Genomic DNA, 24,020 nt, shown 5'->3' on the forward strand with positions numbered 1-24,020 from the left:
GCCTGTGTGCCTTGACTCTCTGGTCTTCAGTCAGTTTAATTATTTTTGCAAATATCTTGCCTTATACTGCAAGTTACTGCCCTTTTGCCTTCTAAGATGTTGCAATTTCTGCCCCCCAGCACATTCTGCCCTCCCAATTCCCTGCTCCCTTCTCAACCATTTTCAATATGAGTTCCAGAAATGCAAGTCCTTGGTAACTCTTACTAAACTTTATCTGTGCTATTGATCACTACTATGATTGTCCTGGCCTCCTGCTGGCTTTTTTGATCCCCTCTGTATGCTGCATTGCAAAGCTGACCATTTGTGAAGCTGACCAAGCAGCTCAGATAGTGGGCAAATTGGGAATGGGCAGATAGCTGGCATGAGCAGCCTCCTTACCTGCTGTGAGCTGCGTCCTGCTGTCAATCAAAGCTCTTGCTAAATTCTAGATCCCTATTGCTGTTTTCAGTAATCATCTTTCCTCCCTGAGATAATGTGGTATGGTGCTGAAGAATTAGTGATACAGATTTGAAATCTGGAATGATGCCTCTAATGAAAGCAGACTGTCATGCAAATAAGCAGCTCTGGATTTAGGTAGGATCGTGTTGCCTGTGCGCATCCTCGGGTGCATGCTGCACCAGTAGCCACGTAGCTCTGTAGAGTGTCCAAAAGGCTTTGTGTTGAGTCAATAGTTGGATTCTTCCAGTAGCAGTATGCATAGTTATCTTCCTCACTGTAAAGGCAAATCTAGTTACTTTGAGTAACCACTGGTCTCTCAGCTTATCTGAATCGTATACGAACAGTATCTGGTTTTTTCCATAAAAGTGATTAAAGATCAAATATTTAACACATGATATTCTCCACACCAAGTGCTGTGAGGCATATGGAACTCCTTATAGTATATCTGACAGCTTCTTTAGAGATCCAGAATTTCTGTTACACTGTTCCCTGACTGGTAGACACTGCAGGTTAGCTAGAAACTTGACCAAAGTTCAAATCTCTTTTTACATCTCAACCTCCCAGCATGGCCATCACTTGACAGTGCCCTGGTAAACAGAGTGTGAGACTGAGGGTAATTGTCCCAGAGCTGAGAGCCTTCTTCAGGGCAAGATATTGTTGGTCCTAGTGCACCTTTGTGTGTCTGGAGCAGTAACTCAGACACTCTTCATGGAATAAGTGCTTTTTCTCATTGTTTTGTTTTTGTTTTGTTTTTTTTTCAGAATAGCAAACCTGAAAATACAACTGGCAAAGCTTGACAGCGAGGCCTGGCCTGGCGTGCTGGACTCTGAGCGAGATCGTCTGATACTAATTAATGAGAAGGAGGAACTCTTAAAAGAAATGCGATTTATTAGTCCTAGAAAATGGACTCGAGGAGAGGTGGAAAAACTGGAGACGGAGAGAAGGCGCCTGGAGGAAGATCTTCAGGCTGCTAGAGACACTCAGAGTAAAGCTCTAACTGAGAGGTAGGTTACTGGGGGTAGGATAGGTCTTGCTTCTTGGGCAAGAGCTAATCAAGGGCAAGCAGCAGCATCCCCTGACTGAATGCTGGTAGCAGTGTGCTCTCAGATTTCAGGACACTTTCTCCTTATAAGGTTTCTGAAGTCATGTCCTATAGGAACCTCCTGCAAGTCTTACTCCCCATGTGAGAAAGGTTGTTATTCTACAAATGGATCTTCTATGAGAATGAAATAAATGCTCCAAATAGCTCAGTGTCATGTTAGTATACTATACTGTTTCTGTATGCAGCCAGCACCTTGCAGCAGCTCCTACAGTTCCTGTGCAGTCTGGAGCTTGGTAAATGTCAACAGATGGAATTTTAAATTTTTAAAATTTGTTTGTTCTGAACATCCTTGTATGTGATTCCTGTAGGAACTGGTATTTGACAGGGCTGTGGGAGTTGCATCGCATATCCTATGAATCTAAACTATCTGCAGAAATGCCAACTATCCTCCCTAATTTCAGTTGTGTAGCAGGGGATGATCTCGCGGGAATGTACCGTGAGGATGAATACAGCATTAGGCATTGCCTGCAAGTGCTTTACAATCTGGATGCATTGGCGTGGGTGGCTATGGCAGTCCTGCTTTTAGCTGCAGTCTCTTTAATATGTATGGAATAGGCATGTTGCATTCACTCTCTCCTTGGCTGCATATTTTCATTTCTTCTACATGCTCAGTGTCTGGAGCACAGATTCTTCAGTTTTCTCATGCTGGGAAAAAAACCTATAGAATCACTAAGGTTGGAAAAGGCTTTTAAGATTGAGTCCAACTGTAATCCAACTACCGTGGCCACTAAACTATATCCTGAAGCATCATCTACATGTTTCTTGAACACCTCCAAGGACAGTGATTCCACCACCTCCCTGGGCAGCCTGTTCCAACATTTCACCACTCTCTTAGTAAAGAAGGTTTTTGTAATGTCCAGTCTAAACCTCCCCTGGCACAACTTAAACCCATTTTCTCTCATCCTATCACTTGTTACTTGGGGGAAGAGACTTCACTCTAACTTCCTTTCGAGTAGCTGTAGAGAGCAATAAGATCTCTTCTTAGCCTTCTCTTCTCCAGCTCCCTCAGCCATTCCTCACATGACACATCCTCCAAACCATTCACTGGCATCTCAGGTGTTTCAACTGCAGGACTTTTACCAGCCTGGAAAAAATCTGTGGTTCCACAAAAGTTTCTGGTGTCACACTTTCATATGTGATTTTTAGGAACGCGTGCCTGTTCTAGTATGCCAAAGAAATACCTTGGCTATGGCAAAGGATTTCTGGTCCAGAGGCCTGTTAAGTTAGGGTATGAGTACCCAAGTGCACTTGTTTCTGTCTCAAACTAGTTCAGGTGTGAAATAAAACTGAGATGTTGCTGAAGTCCATAATTCATGTAAAGATGTAACAAGATAGTTAATAACTATATTGTGTAAACCTTGGTCATCCTTAGACCTTACTGAAAGCAAATGAAAGCATTTACTCTTAATAGCACAATAGTAAAAGAATGCAATAGTGTACAGTGAGCAAAATCTGCCGGCCATTTTCGAGGCCTGATCCTAGAAACATTAACTTTTGTAGTACTAGCTGCAATTATTTTCCTTTTTGTGAATGCTAGTTCCATGTTTTAAAAGTATTGGACGCTGGTAAACACCTACACGTCTTGACTAAATTCTCTCCTATTGTGTATTCTTACTAACTTTTGTCAGATTTCTTAAGGGGAAAAAAAGCACCTTTCCTCTACTCCTGTTTTTACATAGTAAATGCTGCTTTAGCTCATCTTTTTCTTCTGCCTCCTCTTAGATTGAAGTTGAGTAGCAAAAGAAATCAGCTAGTCCGAGAACTGGAAGAAACAACACGATTAGTTGCCATGCTGCACACCCAGCTGAAAAGGTAAGTAACCTTTGACAGAAGTCATAGGTGTTTTAACTGCACAATGTGTAACTGCCTTTCTCTGGTAACAATTTCATCTGCCAGCTGGGAGGTTCGAAAGTCTTCTCAGTTGGTGACCTAAGTCTCAAAGATTATGTCCCACCTTGTGGTGATGCTTCTAACCAGGAGGAATTGGTACAATCCCTTCTACTTGTGACATGAAACATTTAGATGACTAAGGATATCTGAGATACTTCTTTATCCTTTTTTTTTGTTGTTAACCTACTAATATTTGAAATACTGAAATATTCTATTAAAATGTGTTAAAGACAGCTTACCACACACAGCAAGTGAAATGAATCTTAGTAATGCAACTACATGTTAATGTATGTCATGACACTGCTTCTCTAAATTAATTGCAAGTGTGCTGTTGGTTGCAATGTAGACAATATATTGAGAAATCCCTGAATCTCCTCTAGTTTGTCGAGTATCTAAAAATGTTTCTGCAGTCATAATGTCTGGTTGTTTGGACTGCAGTTTTGGGAGAGCATAGGATTATTGTTTGCAGACAAATGCATGACTGCAGGCAGTAAGGCCAGATAACCATTCTGGTTTTATCTTTTTGATTAGGAAGAGAGTTTGGTGGGAGTTTTGTTTGGTTGAGGTTTCTCCTGTCAGTGTGTACTGAATTTACTCTGTTTGTAGCCTCTGCTGCACTTGGATTCTGTTTCATTTTGTGAAGATGACACCGAAAAGACTGGAAAAAACCCATAGTGCAAGACTGACATGTAAATAAGCCACCGTGGAGAATAGCTATCTGTGATGCTCTTATGAGATGGAAATGCATCATATTTTCATGTCATCTAGCTGATTAGGGATATTCTGAGGTGACCAAGAAGCATGTGAAACTAATTTCTTCCTGACTATGCGCCCAGTGTCCTTGGCATGCTCCTTCAAAAGAATAAGCATTTGTTAATAACCCCATAATGCAAAATGTCTGGCATTCAAAGGTATGCACAAAATGAAGTTGAGGCCAGTTTGCTGACAGGGAAAGGATTAATTAACACACACGCACACCCTTTCATAGTGAAATATACCGAAAAGTTGTAAATGTATTAGTCCTTGCCTAAAAACCAAAAACATACAGCATGTTTCAGTTATGTTTCACCCAAAAGATTTTTTGTACTAATGTGGTACAGTCCACATCTGTCATAAAAATTCTGAAAACGTTTTGTGCCCAAAATTCTACTAAATTCTGCATATTTGCCTTTTCCTCATAAGGTCGTAGACATACTATACAAATGCAGCTTCTCGGTTTTAATCCATAAATAATAAGGGATTATTAGGCATAGTGACATCCTCACTGTTTTCAGTGGGGCAACTTAAACAACTCTATACATGTGCAGAAATTTTTCAGTGGCTAATCCATATCCAAAGTGAGGGACGAGGGTCTTGAAACAGTCAGTAAGGAGCAAGGTATTAAATATCTGGAGCAGGAGTGTTGGTTTAAATGGAACTTCTGGGAATGGTCTGTGTCACAGTCAGTAACGGAGTATTTGCTGCATCTTAGTTTGTGACCATAAAACAGTGTGATGTGGTGTCTGGGCTTTCTCATCTGGACAGACTTCTTTTCAGCACCTGCTTAAAATTAATTTTGCTGTCAGTTATATTCTAAACCCAGACCTCTAGGGATAAAGAATTTGTGCAAAGTGTTTTCACAGCCCAGCCCCAACTCTTTCCCTTGTTCTACTGGCCCTGAATTCCATATAGCAGTCTTTCACATAGGTAAATCCTGCCAGTTTCCTGGTAACTACTGGCTGTTGTGATCTCTGAGGGCCAGTTCCAGGCAGCTATGATCTTGTCTTTTGGCTGCAGGTCTGAGATTGAGGCAAATGGAAGAAAATTTCCATATGGTCAGACAGTTCAATGCAATAACTTCATTGTCTTGCATGAGCCTTGCTAGTTGTGGTCTGCTTTAGAAATTAACAGGACCCACTGAAAAAAATTTTCCAGATAGATGTGGGAGGAGAATGCTGTAATTAATTTTAATTTATTTGAAACTATTCATTAGAGTTGTTTTGGACTAAATAAGGACTCTTACTAGGTTGACATGGTAAGTGGGGAAAAAAAAGTATAGGAGCTGTTTGATTTGATTGAAAAGTGACCCAACTGTTCCATTGGTTAGACTGTGGTTCTGGATTGTTGTGGGGACTAACGCGTATGGCCTGAGCTAACAAAGCACAAAGTACTGCATGGGCTTAGAGATCTGTTGACATTGCAGCATTTTGCTGACAATTAGGAGATACAGTATGATGATTTTCTGACCTTTTTCCTCAGTCTCTCCACCAGCATGCTTTCCCTCTCTTCGAGCAGCAGCCCTGGTTCTCTTGCATCTAGCAGAGGATCTCTTGCCACCTCCAGCCAGGATTCATCCACCTCAGCCAGTTTCACTGATCTCTACTATGAGCAGTTGGAGCAGTTGGACTCAGACTATCAAAACAAGCTGGACTTGCTCCTAGAAGGAGCCACAGGATTTCGACCCTCAGGCTGTATCACCACTATTCACGAAAATGAAGTGGCAAAACCACACAAAGCAGATACCACCAGTCGTGTACAGGCTCTGAGATCTTTCTCTGGTACTCCAAAATCCATGACATCGCTATCTCCAAGGTCATCTCTCTCTTCTCCATCTCCACCTTGCTCTCCACTGGTGATAGACCCACTCCTAACTGGTGATGCCTTTTCAAGCCATATGGATTTTGATGATGCAGAGATAAGTACAAATCTCTCAGAACTCACCCTAAACAGTGGGAGTGGCAACAGTAGACTGGAAGAGCATAGAGCAGGAGATAAACGTCTAGGTCAAGGTATGATAACAAGCTGTTTGCATGCACATGCATGCATTTGGTTTTGATGTTGCTTCTAAAACATTGCGAAGGGAGTACTTCAAAAGCTGTCTGTTATCTTGATGTCTTTGTGCTGAAAAGTGTGTTCAACTGTGTGTTCAGTTTTGCTTGGGACAAAGGGGTTAAATTTGTACATGAAAATCCTGCTGAACTGATGAGACTTGCAGGGGACAGGATCTAGGTGTGGGTTTAGTCTACTTATATGCATGTGTACACAAACTGCAGGGATTTCATGTGCAAATATAAATGGTTGTGGTAGGAGTCCTGGTTTAATTTAGCTCTAAAATATTCTGAATGTCAACTAGTGTTTTAGGTCTGGGAGGCACATTGACACAAACTTTTTGGGCATGCATTTGAGGAAAGCTGGGGAAGCCATTTAGCTTAACAGTTAACAAATGGTAATAAAAACCCTTCCCCGTCACCTCAGGAAGCACAATGTCCTGCTCTGGTTCCCAGTAAATCAGTAGCAGTGAATTTATTAACTTCAGTTGAGCAGCCATGTCAAGGCTGTCTTGAATTTCTGCTGGTTTGAGGGGGATGGTCTCTTAGCAACAAAAACGTGTTTAGATTGTGAGCATGATAAAGTAAGACATTTCAAGATAGTGGATGTTCTCATACGTGCATATGGCTTACTGGTGGGTGGGAAGGGTTCATCCTTTGTTAGGACAATGGCTGGGCTGAGGTGGATGGGAAGCAGCAGACAGCAGTCAGGGCACTTGTGCTAGGGCCTGCCTGAAGCCCTTGTGACAGTAGTTGGGTTAAATCCAATAGAGATGAGTGAAATGCCTGGCTTTGTAATTGCACTGAAGAAAAAGCTTTAGAGGCAGTATAAACTTGCACAAGCAATGCAGTTTGGTTTTCATCGGATTATAAACCAGCCTATGTGAATATCGGGAACTAGCACCATGTTATCACTTCTGCCTTAAGGAAGCTGGCACTATTTGAAATACAATCAAAGACACAAATATAGATCTTCCCTCTTGAGCCCCCATTTTTCTATAAGCAAGAGGTTATTATACATTTGAGTAGGAAACGCTAATTATTCCTATTAGAACTGGGCACTAATTAGTTTTAACCTTTTTAGCTCTTTGAGATTTGTCAAGGCCATTAAAGTGAAAGCTCAGGTGTTAAGCAGATTAAGTGATTATTGCTGTTAGCCAGTCAGCAGACAAAATAATCACTATAAGTAGTTTATTTCAGGGCAATAATGAGATGAGATTTTACTCCTCAGGCATTTTGGGGGGAGTTGGTGTCACACCCGAAACACAGTGACTGGATCTGGGTGGTCAATACTTGGCCTCATGGGCAAAGCATGCTCACGTGTTCCTGTAAGTAGAGCTGAATAACATATATCTGAGGGATTTGGAGGCTGTTTCTCTTGGAACAGAACCTCTGCTACCTTTGAGGCTGAAATAAGGTTTCTGCCCCCACCCAAATGATGCCTGAATGATTTAGGTGAAACTAAGCAAAACCTGGAATCTGGCAGTGTTTGGCTTTCTCTGAGGAAGTGGTGCGGATATAAAAACAGTGCATGAGGTGGCTCTCCGCATCCAGGTCACAGTGTGTCCAGGAGAGGCCATGGGAGGCAGGATGGCAGGAAGTGAAGGGCAAACATTAAGTTCTTGACATGAGTGGGAAAAACGGTGAAAAAACTTAGGAAGTGTTATCTGCACTACTCGGAAATACAGAAGAGAGTTGAGTTGGTTCTGAACTCTTCCATAAAGTTTCTTTTAGTCTGGTACCTCTTTAGAAACTTAAGGCTTCAAACAAAAAATCCAAATTTTGTGTTAATTAGCCAGATTCAGTGAGTGAGAGACTCACAGGGCTGAGCTTCCAAAGCTTTTGCAAAAAGAAGGAAGGAACGTGATGGCTGCACAGTGAACCTTTTCAGGGAACCATTCCCTCTAGCATTCTGCTATATTAACTGATACCCACTTAACTGCTGGGGTTTGTGCACCCTCTGTATTTGCCTCACTTGGCTACAAGGTGCTCAGGTGATGGGGCCAAAAATGAAAGCTTTCTGGGTTGAAATGACAAGAGGGCATTGATAATCAAAGGATGAAAAGAGGTTACATATGTGGAAACCAAACAGTGGTGTCCTTCCCAGTAAGCAAACCTCATGCAAATGAATTCCTGGAGTGGCATTTCTGGGACTGGTGAGTAAAAATCAAACAACATGATCTGGAAATCCAACCAGCAGGGAAGAAATGAGTTTCATATTAAAACCATGGAAACGGGAGGTACAAGGAGCACTGAGGGAATGAGAAACATAGCTTTGGCACATACCTCCAGCACAGGCTGTGATCAGGAATGCAGCAGGGGCCAGGCCTTTGCACATACCAGGAGGGAGGATGGATTAAACTGTGAGTGCCTGTGTTAAATGGAGCCGTTTATTTTAGTTAATGACTGATATACTGCCTTGGAAATGCTAACTTTTATTCATCTGGTTTGGTCTATGGGGAAAAGGTCTGGACATTTATTTCTACCATAGGAACACCAAGAGGAAAACCACCATTAGTAGTGTCAAAAACCAGATGGACACGTGCACTCAATAAATTGGTGCTACCTGGAGCACCCTCTACTGTTGATTGTAGAACAAGTCCTTATATTATTCCCTGGCTGGAGCTTGCACACATTTTGCACCAATACCTTTTCAAAGCTGTTTTTACTTCTTTAAATGGCTTTGGAGACATGCTTTCCTAAAGGTACAGGAAAGATCAAAGAGCCTTGGGAAGGAACACATTGCCTCATTTCTGCTATGGGGTTACAGCTGCTCCCAGTGTGACAAAGTGGCTCCTCCTCACTCTTGGAGCATGTCTCCCAAAGCCCTGACAGTGAGAGGGAGCTAAGAGCTAAGTACACCCCTGTGTCATTAGCTACCTTGGCAGACATTCTACAGACTCTTGGCTGAAGCTTATCTCAGCACAAATGTGATGGTTCAAGTGAAAAGGTACAGAATTTGCAGAAGTTTCCTAGGCGTATCTTTGGTTGGTAGCACAAGACATCTACATGAGATAACACCTCTGGGTGAAACATCTTGCTTTAGCTACCTTGCTTTCTCTTCCTTATCTCCTTTTCATTGCATTCCTTCCTGTGGCTGCTATTCTCAGTCCTAGAGTCTCTCTTTTTTCTCCATGTTGAACTAGTTAACCTGGTCTTCCTGAACCTGTCTTCTACATGCTAACCTTCTGGGTTTAGGGGTAGACAGGTGGTTGGATTTTGTTATTCTGCCCCTTATATCCAGACAGGATATACCCATCCACATAATCCATACTCGACCAGAGCTTGGTCAGAAGCATTTGACCAATTGCTGCTCTGTGGGTAGCAAAGACCAGAAAGTCTGTTGCCTGCTTAAGGGTGACTTCCAGTAGGAGCTGTTTTATTGGTTCATATTTATAATTTCACTGGAACTTCTGCTTCTGTACATTTTTCTTCTTGTCATGGGTCCCTCCCTGCCTTTCTAAAATTCACATTGCCTGTGAGGGACCTGTCCCCATGGATGTACCAGGGGTAGCCAGCTGCAATGCACTTGATGCAACCAATGCATAGCCTCAGACTGCGGTTGCTGCAGGACCCAAATATGAAGTGGGCATTGACTGTGCAATGAGGCCCTGCTCTCACCAGCACCACATAGGCTGTTCCTCTGGTTGTCCAGGGGCTTTGTGTTCTCTAGGGTAAGTGGGCACTTGTTGAGCTCAGCTCTCCCTATCATGGTCCTCTCCGTTTTCAGAAATGTGCTACATGGTTGGGGCAAAAGGGTGGGGGGAAAAGTGCAGTTTGAGGGGAGGATAAGGAAAAAAAGCTGCTCCTGATCCAGACACTTTGGTTTCATTAATACTTGTTTTTTTATTTTCCTGTGTGCTTCTCTTGATAGGTTTAAATACAGCTGGAGGGACAGCACTGAAGGTGGCGTGTGTGTCAGCTGCAGTGTCTGATGAATCTGTCGCTGGAGACAGCGGGGTGTACGAGGCATCTGTGCAAAGGTAGACATCAGATCTCTTTCTAGGAAAAAGCCAATGACTCAGCCTGACACAGGACTCGGCTGGAATACTGCTGGTTATGATCTTTTTTGTAATTTGATATCTCAAGTTCTCAGTCCCAGATTTCATAATACTTCTGAACATACTGTGAGCAGGTTGAATTTGCTTATCAAAATGGCCCATGCTTCCCATAAGAGGAGCAGCTGAAAGCAAGCTCCCGGAGAACTGGTTGATCAGCTGTTTTGTTTGTGAAGATGTTGGTAAGCTGTGATTGCTGCCTTGACAGGAGTAGCAGAGCCATCTGGCAGGTGTAAAGTTCTCCTTCTGTCAGTCAGCCCTTCTGGTGACTATGACAGCCCTCAGTCAGCCTGAGAGGACTTTGGAATGTTTAAGGAAGATAGCAGAAGCACCTTGAGCTGCCTCATGGATGTGTATGTGCTGCGATGCACTTCCTGAGCTCTTGGATTCAGGATGTGGTGATTTCTGCAGGAGTCTCCCTTTAAGTGCTTATAGCCTGAGCCGAGTGTCACAGCTATTCAGTTTCTGGACCTTTGTCATTGCTTGGTTAAGCTGCCTGGAGTGGTTTGACACAAGTTTCACTATAAGCTACTGATCATCTTGATACCTGCTTTGGCTGCATCAAACATGGGTTTTCCCTACTGTTTTTTATTGGTTCTGAGATGAATTACGGGGTCATTTGTTGCAAGACATGACTCTAGAGGTGAAAAATTGCTCATCTTATATTTCTCAGGATCATTGATTGATTATCTTCATTAATTCTCTGGATAAATGAGGATTTTTTGTTGTTGTTGTTTACAGCACAATTTACCAAGACAAAAAAATGGAATTAGACCCAGTGGGTTCATGCCAGGCAGACAACTGGGTGTCTTGGGGCCCCTGTGTCCCCCTAACAGGGCAGTCAGGACAATTACAGGAAACATCCCCTGCCCGCTTATGTGACTGATGTCACTCAATGTTGTTTGGATTGTTGACTTACCCACCTTTGTAATGACTGCAGTATCATTTTGATGCCTGTAATAAATGGTGAGGGCAGGGTGAGCAATAGATTTGTCCTTTGTATCTGAAATCTAACAACATGCAAGAGAGTGCTAAGTAATGTGGAAAATACTTAGACAAGAAGAATGCTGATCCTGTTTTCATGTGCTATAGCATAGTTTCTGAGTTAAAGAATTAATGTAGTTTTGGGCACTTGCAGTGCATAAAACTTTGGAGAAGTACACTAGGAGGGAAATGATGCAGGTAGCTGTTTCAAGAAAGACCAGTCAGTGTGCTCTGTCACTTTTAATGTGCTTTGGGAGCTTTTATTTCATAAAGAAATAAAGGAAAGACTTAAATCTAATCAAACTTGAGATTTTTTTGCTGTCACGAAGCAGAACAGGATTGTAGTTCTTAAGTCTTATTTCTGTTGCTGGGCAGTCAGCTGTCTTTGCTAAAATCCAGTCAAGGGAACCCTTTAAAAATCCCCTACTGCCTTATTTTTGCAGTCTTTTGTGTGGCATTTTTTGGCAGTGAAGGGGAAAGGCATATGACTTTCTGCTGATAAGCACTGTAATGCATACCTCTAAGGATGATTGCACTTACTTCTTAAATGGGCTTTCTTTTAGCTGCTGATTTTACAAAATCCATATACCCAGCCCCTGAATGGAAGGGAAAAGATCCTGTATCACTGAAATGCTAGCACTTCAGTGAGAGGGGAATCATGTCCTTAACTGTCTTTGATTTCTTTCAGACCATGTGTGTCAGAAGTGATGGTGTTTGACAATGATGATACAGAAGCAGTTGGGACGGCTAAAGTGCAAATTGCAATGAGGTAAGTGCTACACACTTTTACAGGATTTGCCTTCCAATGGGAAGAATGATACCTGGGATTTAAAATACAGTGCTTTCTGTTCTGCTTTCTTATCCTGTTATCCTCTTCTGTTAGTACTAACTAATGACTGCCATCTTCTTAGTGTGATTTGAGAACTACCCTTCACTCCGTGAGGTCCTTCACCCAGTTATCCTCTTTCATGTCAGTGGTAATCAGCTGGTGATAGTGTGGTATGAGAATGTAAGCCAGAAATGGGAGCACTGACAGTCCTGGGCTAGAGAAAGACTTGCTGCCTGGCAGTGTCCTTTAGTGTGCAAGGTGGGGAAAAACTGCTGAGAGTAAATGGCAGTCATAATCTCTGACTGCACTTGAGTCCCACAAGTAATGGGCAAGGCTTCGCTGTTCTTCAAGTAATTCTACTTGTAACTTTGTTAGATTACGTAGGGCCTTCCAAAAGGTTTCAGTTACAATAGAGCAACTGAGCTAGACCCCAGGAAAAGCCATGTGTGTTAGGTCAAATCTGTAGTTCCTTGTATCTGAATCTTTAAGCTCTGGATGTTCTGGACTCGTATAAATTCTGGATGTTCTGGTAACAAAACTCAATGTAATATGAAACTAGTTTTGTTCAGAACTGTAGGTGAGCCATGGGCGCATTACAGTTTTACTTGTTTGTAAATTTGCTTATGTTGTTTGGGTTAGTGAAACAAGTGGAATACTCATTCATAGAGTCCAAGGCAGACTTCTCTAACAATAATGGGGTTTTGTGTCTTTCCAATTCAGATATGATGACAAAAACAAACAATTTGCTATACTGGTCATCCAGCTGAGTAATGTTCCAGCACTGCTGTTACAAGAAGATCAAAAAGTGTAAGTGGGTGAAATAAACACACTTGAAGTATTTGGATTGAATGCCAGTGGGAATTAAACAGATGTTGGAGTCTGGTTTTTCACACTCTTAAAAACTTATCCTTTCTGCAACACTTTGCTATGTCTAGCAACATGTATGAGCTAATAAACACCCAGACTGAAATAAGGTGCTGGTTTTATCTCAAAGGTCTCTTAACTGCTAGGAAAATGCCTGCCTGGAATTAGCACTAACCAGAAAGGTTCTTAACTGTTACAGTTAAGATATAACTCTTTAGTTGCGACTGCATCAAGTGGAGGGGGATAATATTCTGCTGTGGAACTCATCTTTGGACACCTGCAAAGGTACATGGGTGGGAAGTGCACAGCTTCTACTGCACTTGTTCTAGGCACAGGTGTTTTAAATTCAGCTGTGTGGTGAATGAATAAGCTGACAAAAATATGATTCATCTTTGCATAGCTGTTTCTGCCCACAAAAGGCTACACTAGCAGTGTCACAAGTTGCACAGACATAAACAGCCATGTAAAACACAATGTCATGATGCTCAATTACAAGATTCAGAAGGATGGTGAAATCTGTGACAACTCATGCCACTTCATGTCTCTAATGTTGTGATGAGATGTTCCTTTCCCCTCAGCTGACTGATAGGCCAAAGAATAGGACAGGGCAGTAATGTCCACAGTGCATAGGATGAGTTTCACTTACAGATTTATGAAGCTGTTGCAACAGAGGGAGCTGCAAACCTGTGGGGTAGTGCTGATCACCATGTTTTTCCAACAGAAACATCCGTGTGGCTGTCCTGCCCTGTTCAGAAAGCACAAGCTGCTTGTTTCGCACAAGACCAGTGGAAGCTTCGGACAATCTGGTGTACAATGAAGTGTTTTGGGTTTCTATCTCTTACCCAGCTCTACGTCAGAAGACATTAAGGGTTGATGTTTGCACTGTAGATAAGTCACACCTTGAAGAGTGCTTGGTCAGTGTTAATCTCTACTTTAATATCTTTGTGTCCTCTTTTGAATTAGACAAAATTTTAAACTCTGAAGTATTGCAATTCCCATGAAAGCGTTCTTAATAACCCTTAGCTATGTGATCTCTCCCAGACAGTGTTCTTTGCAATAGCAATTTTGATCAGAAAAAAACCAATCTGTGTACTGAATGTTTGGTCTGACAAAGTCACTAATAATTATGTAACCAGTGGATTCCTCTTCTTGTGTGATTTTATATGAAACCCTATTTTTATTACTTTTGGAAACAATTGTTGTCATGTAATTGGGAATGGACTTACAGGAATGTGCCAGTGTAGAATAAAGGGGTCTAAAGGAGTTGTTAAAAACTGCTATTAATCTACATTATTAAAATCCATATGAGGATAGTTTTTTTTTCAATGCTAGCATCACGATAGTGCCCTTCTGTTATTAGAAGGCCTTTTTTGCTGTTCAGTATTACCTGAACAAGTTGACTTCAATAGAATTGTTTCAGGAATATTGTACTCCAGAACATGAGTAAGGTGTGTTGAGATAGGACATAAGCAATTGTAAAGCAAAAGTTACAGAAAAGTTGATGCCTTCCATTCCCTTGGTGGGAGAGGTACACGAGCTGTCAGGGCGCTCATGCAGCCCAGAAGGCAAACCCTGACCTAGGCTGCATCGAGAGGAGTGTGGCCAACAGGACAAGAGAGGTGATTCTGCCCCTTTATTCTGCTCTTTTGAGACCCCGTCTTGAATACTGTGTCCAGTCCCAGTGTCCCCATCATTAGAAGGACATGCAACTGCTGGAATGAGTCCAGAGGAGGGCCACAAAGATGATCCAAGGACTGGAACACCACTGCTGTGAGGACAAACTGAAGGCACTGACTGGGATTGCTCAGTCCAGAGAAGAGAAGACTCCAGGGGGACCTTAGAGCTGCCTTCTAATACCTGAAGGGAACCTACAGGAAGGCTGGAGAGGTGTCTAAGGGTGTCTAGCAACAGGACAAGGGGGAATGGTTTGAAGCTGAGGGAGAGTAGGTTTATATTTGATCTTAGGAAGAAGTTCTTCAGTACGAGGGTTGTGAGACTCTGAGTAGGCTGCCGAGGGAGGTTATTCAAGGCCAGGTTGCATGAGGCCTTGAGCAGCCAAGTCTAGTTAAGAGGCATCCCTGCTCATGGTGGAGAGTTTGGAGTACATGATCTCTGAGGTCCCTTCCAACCTAAGCCGTTCTGTGATTCTATGTTTTATGGTGCTTCTGCATTTCTTCCTCTACTTGCTTCACAAATCAGACTTTGGTTCAGGAAAGGATCTGTTTTCCAAAGGGGTTTTTCATTCCTTATAGTGTGTACAGTCCTGCAGTAGCTGAGCTCCGGGTGGGACCATGCTAACTTGTAAGAGGTCTGCTCAGTTTGTGGTCTGTTGGATTGGGCAGGCACGGTGGAGTCCACTTGGATTTGGATTACAGAAACCACAAATCAGGTTTACTTGGGTTTTATATGTGTCAGGCTGGGTACTAAATGTAACTCAGTAAAAAAATAAGGCAGAAGAATGGAACACAAAAAGCTAAAGCATCGTGGTCTGAGGAAGCGATTTCTGGAAGCCTTACACATTTCATGAATGGGAGTTCTCCTCTCCTGCTCCTTCCTCTTTGATGGAATCTCTGGCTGCAATTTATCCTGGCTACAGTAGCACTGTTCACACTTCTGGATTCTTGTACACAGAAGCTGTAGGGAAATGCTTGCTGCTTGGATTGGAAGCCAAAGATAATCTTAAAAATAATTAAACATAAAGCATTGCTAGTGCTGTTGAAATAGGGGTAAACAAGCCAATTTTGCTTTTGGTACAGAAGTGCTGAAATCAAGTAGTCCTGGATTTTTAGTCTGTCTTCTTCTTTCTGATGTGGTAGTTGCTCATTTTAGTATTACACTAAGACTGTGTTTTTGCTCTCAATAGGGTGGAGCACAAATTAGCCTTGCTGAAATTTGTAGATCCGGAGAGAAATCAACTCGTTGGTACAACCTCCTTAGTTACAAGTATCTGCAGAAGCAAAACAGGAAAAGTAAACAAGGAAACATTCACTCTGAAGTACCCTGCACTGAAAAAACAGTAAGAACAACATCTTAAATCAACGAAATCTCTTCTACACAGTAATAATGAGAGGGTTTATATGGCTGAAGGACTATTAGAATAGAGAAATGAAGGCTGGTGTGTTTATATTTAGAACTTGGAAATGTAAAGTGCAGCAAAATAATTACCATGTCAATTACAGATATGCCCTTGTCCTAGGCTAAATACTTACTGAAATCTGCTCCTTATGAACCTGAGAAGTGTGGTATGTGTGAGATGGTGTGAGATCTGAGCTTTCTTCCCACTAGACAGTTCACCTTGCTGTGGTCAACTTGCTGAACAAGTCAAGACAGGGACTTAGTTTGCATACACACAGCATGCAATGCACTCAGCCTGTAGCTGCACATGTGCATAAGCTGGTGTAACTGGGGGAAGTGGATCTGCTGTACTCACACAGGCTGCACTGAGCACTGTACCTGCACCAGGCTGCTTGAACACACCGGTCTAGATGCTACCACTCCCTCTTGCCTCCAGAGGAAAGCTGGTTGGGGCTGTTCTGACCAGAAAGGCTGGGTGCCTTGCAGTTTGAGAGTCACATCTTCACAAGAAGCCTCTTGCTCTCCTCAGGACTCTGTCTCAGCTCTCTTAGAGCAGACAGCTGTTGAACTGGAAGCTGTGGAGAAGAAGCTGGAGGAAAGCAGAAGCACTTTAACTAGTGGAGAGAGCTGGTAGGTAGCATCTTAGCATTGTGATTGGTGTATTTGAGGATTTATGAGCAAATTAAAAACCAGGTGATACAGAGCTGCAGGATGCTGCTTCTGTCTCTTTCTGGTTTGGTGGAAAACTCTGTTTCTTCTGTTCTGGAGGCTGTGCTTGAGAAATGGAGAACAAAGCTGATAACTATTGGAAATAGTGAATAGCATTATGCTAATGTTGTTATTTCTACAATGTTCTATAGAAGTCTGTGAAAGCTCCACTGTATGGTGCAAGGTGTTGCTTGGGTATTAATTTTGGCTGTTGTTTGTGTGGTTCAGAATCAGATTTTATTAATGAACCTTAACATTTAAAATGAAAGGGAAACCTGACCAATAAGCTTGATGGAGAAGCCATCTGTGAGTTCAAAAGAGCTGAAAAGGATATTAAAACAATGCTTCAATTATGTCCTAGCATCACTTTTTAAGCTAAGATTAATGGCATTCTGAGAGCTCTTGTTGAGGTGCACCCACCTTAAGCTCAGACCACATGGCTGAACCCTCAGCTTGCCTCTTATGAAGCAAGATCAGTACAAAGTTCATGGCTGTAATGGCTGCCTAATAGTTCAGCTCAGCTCTGGCTTTAGTTATTCCTTTAAAAGCCTGTTTGTGTAATCTCAGTGGCAACAGGACCTGCCAGGTACAACTTGGCTGCCTTGGGGACATGTTCCTGTCCAGCAGCTTACAGGAGATAACTCCTGCTGTAGCACAGGAGTGGTGTGCACAATAACATCATTGTTCAATAACAAAGCTGTTCTTAAAAGGCAAGACGAAGAAGTCCCTGATCAGGAAGAACAGGATGAGATCAGTGAAAATGAAGCGGAGGAGGAGGAGGAGGAAGAATTCTGTGCTGGAAAATCGCTGTGGGAAACAGAAGAAAGTCTGAATTCCCAGCTGCACATGGAAATAGCAGTGAAGGTAAAGTCAAAGGCCTTTTGAACAGAAAGAAAAGTTAAGCTTCCCATTGCTCAGCTGAGAAAAGCTGCAGAAGTTTTTTGAAGGTTCATCATTGATGTTTAAATGTTTATCTGCCTGAAATCTTTTAAAATAACTCCACATGGCCATTTTTGTCCCACATTTAACAAAGCATTGTTTCATGCCTTCTTTTTGCTGCTTGTGAAAACTGTTTCCAATAATGTGCCAGTGGCTTTGACCTTGTTTAATTCAGAACATAGCAGCAGTCTATCAAACGTGCGCTGCACACGTGCTCTCTGTGCATGTACATACAGGGATTTGGATCTTTGCTGCAGATGCACAAGTAGTAAGGGAACAGTCTTTAAAATCATAGCTCTATCTATGTGGAACTGCCAGGTCACACAGGCAAAGCTCGTTGGAATCAATTGTGTTGTACGGCAATCAATGGATGTGGAGCCCTTAGGGAGCGATACAGTTAATGTAGCAGCTCCCGAGTTCAAAGAGTGAAATGTCAAGATGCCCTGCATGAAAAGGGCTAAAGAATATCTGCTTTTGAATGCAGTGCCTCTGGGACTGGAAGGGGAGATGTATCACAGGTGGCTGTCAGACAGCCCTGGATACGTGTCATCGGTAAGATAGCAAGCTGGCATTTACACAGCAGTATCTGTCTTTCAGGTGGATAAAGAGACAAACACAGAGAGCCTTGCACAGGCTTCCACTGTCGTTCGTCCGAAAGACAAGAGAGCAGCAAATCCACCCCAAGCCCAGTTTGTCAGAGGCAGCACCATCATCCGCTCAAAAACCTTTTCACCAGGACCACAAAGTCAGTACGTGTGTCGGGTAAGGAAAATGAAGCCCTGAGGTTATAGAGGCTGGATCGTGTTAATGACTACATGATATCAATGTTCACTTGGTCTGAACATTTTACAGAGACCTAACACTGCTATCTTCTCTCCTACTTGACTTGAGAAGTTGCTCAAGACAGTATCTTTCCTCAGAACTAAGAGTGTTAAACACAAATTTGTACACGTGCACATACTTTGAGATACGTGCAGCCAGCTACCCTGGAAGGGCTGCTGATAGTGATGAAGAAGCCACATATCAAACCCATTCCTGTGTTAACTAGAACTGAGTTAGCTGTGTTCACCTGCCATTAGATAAGGTGAATGTGAAAGTTTCGTAGATATAGAAAAGGTAAGTACCTGATAATGTTATCAAGAAACGTGGAAGCTTGAAAGTCCTCAGAGTGCCTTCTCTAAAGGTTGCTCAGTGGGCCAAGTACCAGGTCAGGATGTTACTTCCAGTGCTTTGAAATGTTCATTCACAATTACTTCCTTGATTGAGGGTCAGCCTAAACTATAAAGAACTCGTCTTTGAAATTGAATTGGTACCCAAGCATGCACTGTGTTCTGTGCCCACTCAGGACAGGTCATGTATGATACTCCTAATACAGCTGAGCCAGATTTGATGTGCAGGTTTTCTCTAATTCAGCAGCAGGTGCTTCTGTACAAGCAAACCTTATTTAATTTGCAGCAGTGGCCTCTGCTCGGGTGGAAGAGGCACTGTGCCCAGCACGTGCAGAATCCACACACCTGTCCACTTTCCGCCCTCAGCTTTGAGAGGAAACATGAGAAGGATATTAAACCTTACTTGAGTTGAGCTCTTTTGAAGGGTCTGGAGACAATGACAAAAGAAAGCAGGCTGTATGTGTGTAACATGACAACTCTTAAGTTGAAAAACCCAAAGGGATACCTTACAGGTAAACCTACCTCTTGCAGCACTAGCTTAAAGTACTGGTGACTGGAGAAAAGAGAAATCTCTGACAAAATAGTCCCATATTTTACAGATGCTAGAAGAGCAACTTGTTTGGAGGTTTCTAGGCTGTTTTGCCTGGTCCAGTTACCTGCACAGAAGGGCAATCTCATATTATACCCTAACTTAGTGGCTCTCTTTCTGTGCAGCTTGTTCCCAAAAGGGGAACAAGTTCAAAACTTGTGGCCATGCCAAATGGATTGTATGTTGTGCACTCAGCTGGGGATGCCAGCTGTCCATTGTGGCCTTTCACAAAGCTTCGTAGTTCTGCTTACATCACTGCCTGTAGTCACTTACAGAACCCTCTGATCTTGCTAATAATGTGTGTATGCACTGTTTGTATTTTGTTCATGAAAAAGATGTGGTTTTCATTTTCAGCTGAACCGCAGCGACAGTGACAGTTCAACGCTATCCAAAAAGCCTCCCTTTGTTCGCAATGCAATGGAGAGACGGAGTGTCAGAGTGAAACGGGTAAAAACATCACCTCCTTTTTTTTTCTCCTGCACACAGACACTTGCAAAATCCATGGAACTGTTTTAAAGGAAGCATTTGCAAACATAAATCAGTTGCCATGTGCTTTCATTCACAACCTTTTCTTTTTGTGTGAGAAGTCTCTCAAGGCTGCTTTCATATGTCAGAATATGACAGGAGTGTTTCAGCTGCAAGTCATTTAGAACAATCAGTTTAGGAAGATGCTTCCTTCTATTTTCCATCTTGTCAGAGAAGCAACACAAACAGCTTTGTTGTGTATATTGTTGTGAGAGTCTTACAATGAAGGTGAGGACTTGGGGAGAGGACAGTGAGGAAAATGTCGTCTCAGATACATAGGTGATCGTATTGTAGTAACTTCATGTCACACAAAGAACTTCTGTGCCCATCATGATGGCAATCACTGAAATTCCCCTGGGATGCTGATGCTGAGCTCTTAACAAGGTATTTTCCTTGTGTTTGAAGCTAGCTTGAAACTGGAAAAAGCAAACACAGTTTTTTCTGCAACATCATGAACTCATCTGAAGATGAGACATTAAACTTAGGGGCAAGGTGTGCAAGCCAGACTGGTTTGATTGGGAGAAACTGCCCAGGAAGAAGTGTAGTGGAAACACTGAAGTGAAAAAGCTCATCTGTAAGACTTGCTTGTGTTTGTGATGTCTCTCTTGAGAGGGATTGGGAAGCAGGATCAGCAGAGACGCTTTGTGTGGGGGGGAAAAAAAGTGTGGGGAAAATGGGTCTTATGATGTATGTGGCCCTTCATGGGTCAGTGGTTGGGACATCACTGTGTTCATACACCCCTTCTATTCTAGCCTTCAGTCAAGTCCTGTGGTCCAGAGCGCCTCATCCGCACTTCATTAGACCTGGAGCTGGACCTGCAAGCTTCAAAAACCTGGCACGATCGGCTGGTGCAGGAGATCTCGGTGCTGAGGGAATTGAAGGAACAGCTGGAACAAGCTCAAAGTCAGGGTGAAAAAGAGTTACCACAGTGGGTGAAGGAGGATGAAAGATTTCGACTGCTGCTGAGGCTAGTGGAAAAACGAGTGAGTAATACCTGCCCTTGCATTTTATTCAACATGTTTAAGAAGTGGGATTTGAGAAACTGGGGCCTTTAGACAGCTAGGAAATGAAGCCTGAGCACTACAGCCACTTCTGTGTTCCTGTCGTGGCTCCATCGAGTAAGCAATAATGGAAGCTGCAGCCCTTGAGTGTCTGGCTGTTCTCAGGTGTGGTATTTATAATATCACAGAATGGTTTGGGTTGGAAAGGGCCTTTAAAAGTCATCCAGTCCAACCCCCAGATCAGGTTGCTCACCACCCTCAGTGTAAAAAACTTCTTTTTTTCTACCTACTCTCAATCTCCCCTCTTTTAGCTTTAAATCATCATCCCTTGTCCTGTCACAACAGGCCCTGCTAAAAGGGCCTTCTTAAAGTATTGAAAGGCCCCAATAAGGTGTCCCCCCCAAGCCTTCTCTTCTTCAGAGATAACCCAAACTCAAACAGCCCGCCCAACACAGCACAGGAATTCCAGCCCTCGCATCATTTTTGTGGCCTCCTTTGGACCCATTCCAAATTGCAGCCTGTGCCTGCCAGATACAAGGGTTAGGAAGGTGGCAGTTGTCTTTTGCCTCTTTTAAGAGAAATAATGGCTGCATAAAACTTGTGCATGGATGACACTTGGCTTTAGAATAGGATCCTTATGCATATGAAGTGGTAAGTCAGATGGTAGCAGACTTCCTGACTTTAAGAGCTTAATGGCATCTATCTTTCTGCTTACGAAGGGTGGGCTGCAGGGCAGTGATGGAGAGGAGATAGAACTGATTACTAAGAGTGTCAACCAACAGTTCATTAAAGAATTCTGTTTGCTTCTATGAAATCTGTCTTTCATCGCGCTGTCACTTTCCTGGAGAGGGTTGAAATAAAAATCATTAGCTTCAACAGGAATGTATTTATAGGAAAGGTAGGTGATGCTTCAGAGATGTCTGAAAAGCCTGGGTAGGTGATGCACCAAGAGGGCAGCCTTGTCACGTGTGGGGCTTTTGTCACTGGGGTTTTTTTAAAGTCTTATTCTGCAGGTGATTGTCTTCATCTCTTAGAGGCTTGATGTTGTTGTTGTTGTTTGTTTGTTCTTCACTGAAGTTTGTCCTCTCTAACTTCTGTGGAGTTCTGTTAGTCCCAAACCTGTGCATTTTTCAGCACAGAGATTTCCTGCCTTAGCACAGGCACAAATAGGAGAAGCCAAGTGCGGTCTCCCAGTCCATAGTAGGTGTGGTGTGCCATGGTTAGCACTTGCCTTGTTCTGTCTACATCATGCCATCCCTTCTGTACAAGGCTCCTTCTCAACTTCTGATTTATTGGGGCACCTCTGCTGACATGAGGCAGGAACTACGTTGGAGCAGTGAGTTGGTACAAGGTGCTCTGTGGGGCACAGATGGAACATGGCTTGCCACGTTCCTGTGTGTGCTGATATGCTGGCAGGAAAGTGCAGAGTGCACCCGTCATTCTTGAACAAAGGGCTGGAAAAAGACCTTACAAAAAGCTCTCTCCATTACATGGTTAGCTGACAAGCCTTTAGGTTAGCTTCTTTAGCTCATGAGTTCCAGAGCTGACAGCTTCCAAACCCCTGAGATTTGCATCTGCAATTCTGCTGTATTTGGAGATGAGTTGGGATAAAATTATTCCTTCTGGAAACACAAACAGATCTCTTTCATTATTTGTATAGGTGGAAAAAACAGAACACAAGTGTGAGCTTAAGGCTGATAAAATGATGAGAGCTGCTGCCAAGGATGTCTACAGGCTGCGAGGGCAGAGCCGGAAGGAGCCTTTGGAAGTACAGTCATTCAGGTAACTACAGGTCACTGGTAAGGGGAGGAGAAACTGAGTGCCACCATGATGTATCTGTGGATGACCAAGATGCTGATGAAGAAAGTTAACCTTTGTAGAAGTAGTTCTGCTTGAACAAAGAGCTGTCTTTTTATATGTGTAAGGTCTGAGAGGGAAAATAGGTGCAGCACTGCACACAATCTCAAAGGAGCCAGCAGTACTCCTGATCATTCCCCTGCCTCCCAACAGTTTCACAAATCCTTTGTTTTGCACAGAATCAGCCATTTGCTTCCCTAAGTAACATACCTAGAAACCCAAAAAACACTGAGCCTTTCTGAGTTGGCTTTTTGATAAGGTCAGTGTGGTGAGTTTCACGGGAAGGATGCCCCATGTCTGACGTTTAACTAAGAGGTGTAGGTTGTGGGAGGACATGCTGCTGCTCCTTGTGGTGACAGCTGGTGGGATAAATTCTAATGTGGGTGATGGATGCTTCTGGCAAGACTTGGGCTGCATTAACAACTGCTCATCTTTTTTTAGAGAGAAAATGGCGTTTTTCACGCGGCCGAGGATCAACATTCCAACGCTCTCTGCGGACGATGTGTGATCACCATAAAGTATTTGCTTTCTGGACAATGCTACGAATGCAGTTTGGGTTTTGAAGTTATTTATGTGGTATTATGAAGGTACCGAGGCATTTGTATATTAGAGCTTTTGTCAGTACGTGGATGTTTTGAAGATTTTTAGGTTAAAGTTCTATCACCACAGAAACCAGCATTAAAGTGACAAGATTGTATAGTTTGTATATTTAGGAATGTATTTTTGGGAAATAGAATTTTAAATAAGAACAAATGCAGCAGAAGGTGCTGTTATTCTTAAATAATGCTGTTTAGACTTTTTGTACAGCTCTACCTTTTAGAGGTTTTACTGCAATAAAATAAAAAAAAAAAATAAAAATTTGAAGGAACCTCACCCCTACCTTCGATGATGTTCTGCATCAGACTCTGCTCTGAGTGGTGTATGTTGTACCCTGTGGGGAATGCAGGGAGCCAGTCTCGACTCCCACGTGCTGTGAACAAATTCTCTGTGAGCTGTGAAGCGTTTGTGTTTCCTGCCAGGTCATAAAAGTGGGTGTGAAGTTCGGAATACTTGCACTTTTAACGTTTGTACTGCAGCTCATGTCTGTAATGGGTCTGTTAAGGTAACGTGGGGAGCCCATTGAAACCACTGCTGTGGAAGGAGGGCTGCAGGTTTTAAGTCCATTTTAGGTTTTTCCAATAAAGT

General features: G+C 42.8%; 1 protein-coding gene across 1 annotated transcript in view; it reads left to right on the plus strand.

Moving 5' to 3' along the window:
* The window catches only part of WWC1 (WW and C2 domain containing 1), a 69,888-nt gene extending 46,204 nt beyond the window's left edge, over positions 1-23,684 (plus strand). The window contains exons 9-23 of the mRNA XM_054168249.1: positions 1,200-1,442; positions 3,263-3,352; positions 5,669-6,198; positions 10,112-10,220; positions 11,968-12,048; positions 12,829-12,915; positions 13,694-13,886; positions 15,836-15,988; positions 16,577-16,677; positions 17,466-17,619; positions 18,292-18,456; positions 19,807-19,899; positions 20,730-20,960; positions 22,639-22,760; positions 23,277-23,684. Of these exons, the coding sequence (XP_054024224.1) occupies positions 1,200-1,442; positions 3,263-3,352; positions 5,669-6,198; positions 10,112-10,220; positions 11,968-12,048; positions 12,829-12,915; positions 13,694-13,886; positions 15,836-15,988; positions 16,577-16,677; positions 17,466-17,619; positions 18,292-18,456; positions 19,807-19,899; positions 20,730-20,960; positions 22,639-22,760; positions 23,277-23,343 (2,419 nt within the window). The 3' untranslated portion in view covers positions 23,344-23,684. The remainder of the gene's footprint in view (positions 1-1,199; positions 1,443-3,262; positions 3,353-5,668; positions 6,199-10,111; positions 10,221-11,967; positions 12,049-12,828; positions 12,916-13,693; positions 13,887-15,835; positions 15,989-16,576; positions 16,678-17,465; positions 17,620-18,291; positions 18,457-19,806; positions 19,900-20,729; positions 20,961-22,638; positions 22,761-23,276) is intronic.
* Positions 23,685-24,020: the final 336 nt, after the last annotated feature.

The sequence above is a fragment of the Dryobates pubescens genome, chromosome 16, assembly GCF_014839835.1.
Source record: "Dryobates pubescens isolate bDryPub1 chromosome 16, bDryPub1.pri, whole genome shotgun sequence".
NCBI classification, from domain to species: Eukaryota; Metazoa; Chordata; class Aves; order Piciformes; family Picidae; genus Dryobates; species Dryobates pubescens.